The sequence below is a fragment of the Mus caroli genome, chromosome 8 (assembly GCF_900094665.2).
Source record: "Mus caroli chromosome 8, CAROLI_EIJ_v1.1, whole genome shotgun sequence".
NCBI classification, from domain to species: Eukaryota; Metazoa; Chordata; class Mammalia; order Rodentia; family Muridae; genus Mus; species Mus caroli.
In genome coordinates this window covers 101,457,431-101,467,248 of record NC_034577.1, presented here as the reverse complement: position 1 = coordinate 101,467,248, position 9,818 = coordinate 101,457,431, and the positions used below count along the sequence as shown (strand labels likewise).

General features: G+C 46.6%; 1 protein-coding gene across 1 annotated transcript in view; it reads right to left on the bottom strand.

Annotated features, from left to right (window-relative positions):
- Hydin (HYDIN axonemal central pair apparatus protein) overlaps positions 1-9,818 on the bottom strand; it is a 307,836-nt gene that overhangs the window by 233,439 nt on the left and 64,579 nt on the right. The window contains exon 8 of the mRNA XM_021171126.1: positions 7,805-7,988. Coding sequence (XP_021026785.1) covers positions 7,805-7,988 — 184 coding nt within the window. The remainder of the gene's footprint in view (positions 1-7,804; positions 7,989-9,818) is intronic.

Below are 9,818 nucleotides of genomic sequence, written 5' to 3'. Positions count from 1 at the left end.
TACATGTGTATTTAACATGTAACATGCAAGAGCAGAGTTACATGTGTATTTTAACATGTAACATGCAAGAGCAGAGTTACATGTGTATTTAACATTCTTGACTGATCTGGAAGGTGGGAAGACTCGATGTCTACAATGTGAATTCCTATGTGTGTTAAATAAAAGTATTGCATTTTGATTCTCTGGTTGCATGTATAAGGGTGACTCACGCACTCAGCTTCCCAGTCAATCTTTAACTTGCAAAAAAAAAAAAAAAAAAAAAAGGCAAGGGTGTCTAACTCAGAGTCACAAGTTTACAAGTGTTTCCTGAGAGCCGGCAAAGATTGCTCAGTTCCATCAGCTGAGACACTGATAGTCAAGGAAAGTTGTGATGCTCAAAATAATGTCCCTAAAAGCTGCTAAGAGGGAGCCCTGTGATCTGTCCATTTGACAGAGGAAGCTTCACAATAGGCACTTTCTGTCTTGATTTTATCTTCAACCCAAATATACCGAACTCCATGGGGTTCTTAGCTGGTGGAGGTGGCCATGTGTGATGTCTCTCTTTTTCCCAGGAAGGAAAGGTGTTGGCCAATTTAATGGGCAGCCTTGCTGCTTCTAAGGCTCCCCTGGGCTTCTTTCCACCCACACTGGTTCTTCAACACAATAGTGAATGTTCTGGTGCAATGGCCAAAACGTGGGCCTTAGCACAAAGACTGGAAAGGAGAATCCTAATGAGCAAGGCTGAAGGATGGCTGACCGATCGGGCAGAGCTTGTCAAGGGCAGTCCCATCTCATCAGATCCACGTCCTTGGGCTCCTTCCTGGTGTCCATTTCCAAGGAGTCAGCACCCACGTGTTCGCCTTGTGAGTCACAGCTAATGACTGGAGCAGAGGAAGGGCTGCGCAGGACAAAAAGCGCTGCATCTTCTTGTTAGCCATCTGGACTTGCACCCAACCTGCTTCTGCTGAGCTCACCCTCTATGCCAAAAGAGGAAAAGGATACAGTAAACTGAATTTGAGCTGTGCTCTCCATGTCCGAATTGCTAGGGCAGCAAGTTTCTCAGAGGCTTAAGTAACATCGGAGCGAGGGTTACTATTACTTGTGTGGTAATGAAGAAACGAGCTATCCTTTTGATAGCTCAGTTAGAAGAAGCCTAGGCTTCCCTAGGGTTGCTGGGTTAGGTCTACTCTGAGGGAGATGTGGGTGGGGTAGGAGGAGCAGAAACGTTGGGTTGGCTCAAATACTTTAGCCAGCTAGTTGGAAAAATACCTTTAAATATTCAGACCTTTCTTTTGGAGAGAATTCCAAGCGTTCCATGTTCAGAAAATTGTTTTGTCTTCAAAGCGTGACCTGAGCCAGCCTCACTACAGTTCCGAGACGGGATGCTTACATCTGTGCTGAGGTCTTGGAGGTTCACTAGACGCCCATGGGAAGCAAAACCTTAATTCCTTCTTTTTGCCTTGTGATATTCTCTCACCTCGCAATTTTCAGAGCTGAGTTTTTTGTATCCTTGTATTTCTCTCTTTCAAGGGGACCCAGGAGACTCAAGTGGAGGGAACAACAGAATGAGACCATCAAAGTTCAGCCCAGACATGGTCCACCTGGCACAAGTGAATATTGTATTTATGAAACAGTTCCATTTGCTTTCTGGAAGGCAAAAAACAAAACAAAAACAAAAACAAAAACAAAAAAAAACAAACAACAACAACAAAGCACCAAAAACCAAAACCAAAACCAAAACCAAACCAAAACCAAAACCAAAAAAACCCATGCATCATAGACTCAGTTTGGCAGGTTCCTTCTGAAGATGGGGAAAGATCTCAAATGGAAGCAGGCAGCTTGACACATTATCTGTAGTCTACTTGTCTCTATGCCTTCCCTGGTAAGCAATAAATGGAGAAAGCCAAGCTAATGACATTAAGATATTATCAAGGTATCTTATGCCAAGATATTATCAAATAATTGGTATATGGGAAACTTGAAGTCAATAGTTATGTCTCATATACTCTAATGAGTCCACAGTAATCCTAATTGCCTTGGAAATATCAATAGATAATTAACTACCATTTTTACAAAGTTCCTTTTGGTCTTCTGTCTCCTGGTCATTCTGGGTCCTCGATGCCCCCTTTTGGACTCAAGATACCTGAATATAACTCCTGAAAGCTCACAAGCTGCAGACCTGATGACCACGGTTATGGCCATGTTTCATAAAGAAGGATGCTTGCTAAGACTCGCGGCCTGTCTGCGCGAGTCTTTTCTATTGCTGTGGCAGAGCGCCATGACCAAAGCAACTTGTGAAAGAAAGCGTTTGATTTGGCTAGTGACAGAGGACTAGTGTCCATGACAGCCCAGCAAAGCTATGGCAGATGGGACAGCCGAAAGCATCAGCAGGAGGCAGACAGCTAACTGGGAATGACAAGAGTCTTTGAAAACCTCAAAGCCCACCTACAATGGCACACCTCCTCCAATAAGATCACACTTCCTAATTCTTCCCAAAAAGTTTCACCAACCATGGACCAAGTATCCAAACATGAGCCTCTGGGGGCTTTCTCATAAAACCACCAAAGGGCCAAATGGAGAGTGGGTGTTGGGACAGTAAGAGCTTGCTACTGTAGAGTTTGGGGCCTTTCATTCCTCCAGGATTGAGCCAAACAGCTCCTCATAGGATAATATCAATAAAATGAGATTTAAATTCAAACCCATCATCACCTTTGGGCAATTTAGGGACAGGATGGCTTTCCTCATCTTGAATCTCCTTGCTTTAAGTGGGAAGAGCCTCTGAAACTGGAACAATGTTCTTATAAAATACTCAGTATGCAGGGCATACAGCCCACATGCAGGACTCAGCAAAACTTCAGTATTAGCTGATTTGGTTGAAGAATGAAACTATACAGATGTAGACCTGATAAAATAAACTGATGTTTCTTACTTCTATTCAGACCCTATGGTATTAGAGTTTTTAAAATTTTGTAGCTTGTTTGCTGCTTTTTTTTTTTTTTTTTTTTTTTTTTTTTTTTTTGTCTTTCCTTTATGTTTACCTCACTTGAACATGCTCTCCTTCCTCCATGGCCAGAGGCGGAGCAGCCAGCCCATCGGAAGGGAAGGTGGTGCCTGGACCTCTGCTGATGACCGTTTATTTTGGTTATTTGGATAGAATGTGGCTGAGATTGGTTATTAATTCATTTGACAACACTGCTTGCTCTAAATCTTTTCTGCTTCTGCTGCAGCATCAGCTCTGAGCAGGAAGCTGCTTAACTGAGATCAAATCATAGGATAAAGCCAACCTCTAACGTGTAGTTAAGCCTTCAGAGAACAACTAGCAGCCGTTTGATATAGGAGACCCGAAAGGTGAGCAGTATTCAGAGAAGTTCAGTAGACAGCAGTGCAGATGCCCTAGACATAGGGAAAGCTCTCAGTGGGTCTTCTCTTCTTCCTCCCTCTCTGAGGTCCCAGCGTCTTTGATCAAGACCTCTACAGCATCCTCACAAATCTTTTGTCTCATCCTGAATTCTTTGAATCCATTCCAGCAGCAATTTTAGTTCTACATTTCTGAAGCTCCCTAGACATCTGTAGTAATCTCAAATTTGACATGTTCGGAGCCAAACTCATTAGTATTTTCTGAATGCCATCGTCTGTCCATCCATCCATCCATCCATCCATCTATCCATCCATCCATCCATCCACCCATCCATCCATCTATTAGCATTGGGCCAGGTACTCCAGTGAGTACCCTTGAGGTATCTCAATCGCAATGATCAATCAAAAAGCATGTTGCGCCTTCCTTTTAACCATGCCTTGTATCTGCCACTGGACTGTTCTGGGTCACTATTGCCCTCATGAAATCACCCTAATCTTAGCTGCTGACCTGTTTACTCTGCCCCTGGTCTTTCATCACCTTCCATCCACTGACCCAGACTACCCACCTCTCCTGCTACCCACCCTCCTCCAATACAAGCCACACATGGTTATCAGGGTACACTTTCCAACTCCCTTTGAACACACTGCTCTCCTGCAATGTATCTCAGATCCTCATCAGCACGGGGTAAGCTGGGACCTTCAGAATGTCAGCCCCAGCAGGTGTTTGGTGGGAGGGAGTCGGTCATGGGCACGAGCTGTTTGAACTCTGCCATTTGGACAAGTACATTCTCTTTTCACATTTTCCCCCAAAATTTGTTTGATTCCAAAACTGCTTTTGCAAAGAATGCACATTGCCATCTCTCAGGTCCAGTGTCTCCAGAAAATCACAGTGAGTGACAAGGAGCTGTAGGCTGCACATGATAGGCCACCTTACCTCTGCTTACCTCCCCAGGCAGAAACCCAGTCCAGCTCACCGTTATTCAGTCCGCTGTGAACAGAATGCTCCCTCTACCCCCAGCTTCCATGACTTCTCTAGCTGGGAGCACTTTCCTCCCTTTCCACTTAATTAAACCTTAGGCCTTCTCCAATGTCCAGTTCCAGTCCCTTCACCTGTGAATCCTTTCCAAAGCTCCCAGCTGAGATTATCGTAGCTCATTTACCAGCCTCGGAAAGCCAGGCTCTCTACAGGAAGAGACCCATGTGCCATGAAGCTGGAGAACTGGCAGGATTTTCTCAGAAAATAGCTTCAAAAGTAATTTAAAGATTACATATGTTACAAGCACTACATACAACATACATGATATCCAGAATGACCCTGAGAGCTGCCGACTGGTCAGAGTTACTGCAGGAAGACGCTGGCGGGGTTCCGTGCCTTCATACACATTTGTTAAAGAAACTGTTAAGAGCTTACCAATGAAAACTGTAAAGAGAAGAAAAATCCAAACACTCTATGGCAAGGGCAAACAGCATCATGGATTCCACAAAGTCCACTTACACGGTACATGGATTTTTCCAGAGTTTCATTATGGTATTATTTTCTACATAATATAAATAAATTGGCTTATTTACTTGAAGAGTCCCACTTCTGTGCGTTACCACTTAAAGAAAATGGGTTTCTTCCCAATGGCAATAAGATGCCCCAGGATGGGAATGCCAACTCAACGCCTCACCAAGATTCAAAAGTACATCAAAGACCACGCCTTAACACGCCCTCATCTTTGGCTTAGGCAAGGAAGCCCAGGAGAAAGTCAGAGGTCATTCTGGCACTCCTACTTCCGACCTAGGTATGGACAGGATTTTTCCGTGGTCTGCACCCATCTTCTGTCAACCACACATTTCCAATCCTGCTGCCATCTGCTCTCACATACTCGCAAGAGTCGAGCAGAGCAGCCGCCATGCTGGCTCTCCGCTGCTGGCTAGGAAGAACACTGAATCCTGAGGACCTTGGTAAGCCTGAAATTGCCTCCACAGGCTGCTGGCTCTTCTCACTCAGCACAGTCACTCGCTTGCCTGCCCCAGTCATTCATCCCTGGCCCTTTCCATGTCTCCGGACTTTACCTGCTTTTAGTTTTGTTTCTTATCCTGACATAACCTCTTGCTGGCCTCACCCCCCCAAATGTCTGGAGAGCCCTTTGTTGTTCTGTGCCTTGGAGAAGTTTCCAGTTGACAGAAGGTTCAGCCTTGACCTGTCTCTCCAGCTCTATTTCTCTCCTGGCTTTTTACCGCCAGCAAAGTGGCTGGCTCTAACCATCCTGGATTAAACATTCCATGTACACTCACCATTTTGTTCTTAGAGCCCAAGACTCGCTCAAGAGTTCTGCCAAGAGGCTCTCTTTAACTTGTGGACTGTGGGAATGTCATACCTCTCACCCAGGGTACCATTCCCGTGGTTCCCAGTGACTCCCATGGTGGGTCACACAAAATACCACCCAGGAGAAAGCGCTTTTTTGGAGATTCATAGCATATATGGAGCCTATTGTTTCTCAAACCTATTCAGCCATGGAAGCACAGATGGAAGGAAGGACAATGATATGCTCAGACAGCGACACTTCCTACAAGTCTTTTCTCCACCTGGCTTAAATAGCAACAGCGAACCAATTAGACTGAGCCTTGGACTGTCTCTATTCCTTTTGTAGTTGCTGTCCTGAAACCATTCTATGCCTGTTAAGTGGGATGTATTGAGCAGGAAGTGGGTAGCTTAATACACAGCATTCAGCAAATAGAAAAGCTGTTAGCAGGGCTGGGGGTGGGGGGGATGGATCACTTGGCAAGTGTGTATGCTATTCATGAAAATCTGAGTTCAAATCCCTAGCGCCTGTATAAGAAACCTGGGCCTGACCATGTGTGCCTGTAACACCAGCACTAGGGAGCAGAGACTGGTGGCTCCCCCGCAGCTCCCTAGCCAGCTGTTCTAGCTGGAACCCTGAGCCTCAGGTATGGTTAGCAATCCTGTCTTAACGGGATAAAATGGAGAGCAATAGAGAAGACATCTAATAATGTCTGACATCTATAGGGCTATGCATCGAGTGCACACTGACAAATATATGAGGCACACAAATATGCACCAGATGTGTGTGTGTGCGCGCACACACACACACACACACACACACACAAAGCTGCTAGAAACTTCTTCTATAAAAAGACTTATTATTTTTATCTATGGTATGTATGTATTACCATCATGTATGAACGCATACCACATGCATACAGGTGCCTATGAAGCCAGATGAGGGAATAGAATCCTCTGGGACTATGGTCACAGGTAGTTGGGAACAAACTTGAGTCCTTTGTGAAACCTGCATGTGCTCTTAACCCCTCAACCATCTCTCCGGGTCCACTCCTTCCACACTGAGGCAATAGAGCAGAGCTGCGTTTGGTCTATAGAATCAGTGAACTGTAGACAGCACTGAATAGGCTGTAAAGTCACGGACTGGATCTGCTCTGTTCCTGGGCACCTGGTGCACATGGTGCCTGGTACAGACCATACAATCGGCAACTATTTATGCTGAGTGGATCGAGGACAAAGTCATTTTAAGTCCTGGGTGATCTTTGCCTACATGGGAACATCTAGAAGTGTCTGAAGACAGCCTTGGTGATCACGGGGGCAAATATCATCACATAAATGCGTTGGATGAAGAATTACACATCTGCAAGAGCAGTGTTGCTAAGATTGACAAGTCCTGCTCCATACATAGTCAGACTGATCAGGGCTAAATCTACAACTATCACCAGCTGTTTGGCCTTAGGCAAACGAGGGGAGTCATTTCTTTATTTGCATATTGGGGTTTTCACTCTATCTTTCAGGGTTGTTGTGAGATGATATACACAAACCACACATCCTGTGCAACTCCGAGGAAGCAGGGACGGTGGCACAGAAAGTGTGACCTACTGGCATTCTTCCCATCAGCCTTCATGCAGTGTCTCATGCCAATCATTGTCCTCAGAACTTGCTATGCCAGTCCCAGAGTGGAGAATCTAGCTGAAGCATCTCTGTAGCCCAGTTCTACTGCTCCCCCAGCCCTGGCCCCAGCCCTGTACCCCCAGTCTGTACCCCAGCCCTGTCCCCAGCCCTATACTCTAAGCTCTGTACCCCAAGTCCTGCCCCCCAGCCCTGTGAACCCCCTAGCCCCGCACCCCCTCAGCCCTGCACACCCCCAGCCCTTTACCCTGCAGCCCCATACCCCCCCAGCCCTGCACCCCTATCCCTGCAGCCCCATATCCCCCAGCCCTGTACCCCCTAGCCCTGCACCCCCTCGGCCCTGTGCACCCCCAGCCCTGCAGCCCCTCAGCCCTGTGCACCCCCAGCCCTGCACCTTCCCAGCCTTGCACGGCCCCAGCCCTGTGCACCCCCAGCCCTGCACACCCCAGCCCTGCAACCCCCAGCCCTGCACCTTCCCAGCCCTGCACGCCCCCAGCCCCGCACCCTCACTGTGTTCACTAGATAGCTGGTTGTTATTCAGGCGCTCACCGGGGGCTCGATCGTGAAAACGTGGTCCAGAAAGAGCATGCTGTCTCCTTGGACCAGTTTCCTCTGATTCTCGAAGGTCCGGGAGATGATGGAGAGGCGCTCTCGGAGGGAGGGATCCAAGATGCTGTCTTCAAGGATCATGCTGGTTTCCTGCTTTTCCTCCTTGTTCAGACCATCACAGATCCTAAAGAAAGTGAGGAAAGGTGAGGGTCACTGTGGGACTCTGAGCCCTCAATGTACGGGCTGGTGATCTTGTTTTTGCCTTCTCAGAACTTTCAGAGTTTGGTGATCTTTTGTCGCCTCCTTCCAGAAGTCCCCGGGATTTCTTTCCAGCATGTATCTGGACAAATATTTCCTTTTAGGTAATTATGTTTTCCAGGCTTATTTTTAAATTATTTAGCACCTGCCCTGCCTCTCACGCAGCAAGGATGATTCTGTTCCTGTTAAGGTTGCCTCGCTTTAATTCTTTCCTGGCCATTGGTTATCTAGGGAATAGAATGTGGAGCTGGCAAGGGCTGGGGTTTAGATACTGATTTTACGATCTATTTCCTAGCTCCAGGACTCTGGGAGCTGCCCAGTTGCTCTAAGCCTGAGTGCTTGTTCCCATAAAATAGTGTTGATGGGAACAGAGCTCCTAATCTAAGAAACAGGAGTTTAAAGGTGATCTGGGTCCTGGTTTAGCTCCTGGCACCTTTTTGGCTATGTCAAGCATTTTCATTGCCTAAGACGTCAAACTTGTAAGATGCTTGAGCCATGTCTGAGGATGTCTCTTGTGCTCACTTCCTAGTTCTTGATGTCCGCTGCTGTTGATGAGAGAACAGCCTCTCTCAACCCTCTCCTCACTGCCCTCTGCCTTCTAAGACCACCTTTCACCTGGACTCTGCAGACTGCTCTGCACTCCCACTGGGCCCTTGCCCCTGTCCTCAGGGACCCCAGTGACCACACATACCTAGGGAGGGAGGGCTGTGTGACCCCAGGCCACCAAGATCCTGTCTTTGCTCTGACCTTCTAGATGACCTCATATGACCAGAGGATCCATTTTGTCAAATGGTTCTTTTAAATAACTTATGTGTTCAGAGCCCTTTGACTGTATAGCACAGGGGAATCAGATGAATGGATCGAGTGTCCTGGATCCAAGGAAGAAAGCAGCGTGCCCTTCCCTTCTACTTCTAAGGAAGTAGGAAACAGTATCCAAGGTAACAAGCAGTACCTCCCCTATGCCACTGGCCATATCAGCTTGGAAAGAGAGGAACCCAGTTCTTTCTACTTCCTAGGTTGATGGCTTTCTGGGATGCTTACAAACGGCACATCATTTGTGTGGTGATCTGAATGAGAATGGCTCCCATAGACACACATACTTAAATACTTGGTCCCTGGCTGGTGAGACTGTTTGGGAAGGATTAGGAGGTGTGGCCTTGTTGGAGGAGGTGTGGCCACCACTGGAGGTGGGTGGGGCAGGATTCGTGACTTGTGCCATTCCCAGTGTGCTCTCTGCCTCCTGGTTGTCGGGTGGGCTGTGAGCACACAGCTCTTCATCCGCTCCCCCATGCCTTTGTTCCACCATCATGAACTTTGACCCTCTGGAACTATAAGCCAATTAAAACTAGCTTGTTAGTAAGTTGCTTTGTTTGTGGTGTTCTGTTACAGCAATAGAGAAGTAACTCATATAACTTGGAACAGAAAACTCCACTTGCAGTAATAGATTCTAAAGCAATCCCGGACGGAAGCAAAGAACGATGGTGACCTGCTTTAAAGTATGAGGAAGTAAAGTGGGTAAATCATATGTAAGGGCCTCAGACACCCTAGAACTAGGGTTATAGATAGCAGTAAACTTCCATGTGGATTCTGGGAACTGGACCTTAGTCCTCTACAAGAGGAGTGAGGCCATTTAACCATGGTGACATCTTTCCAGTCTTATTAGCAAGGTTTTATGAAGATAAAGAATCAAGCTACAAAATATTCTATACATAGAAACCTGCCTTTTTATAAAAGAAGAAGAAGAAGAAGAAGAAGA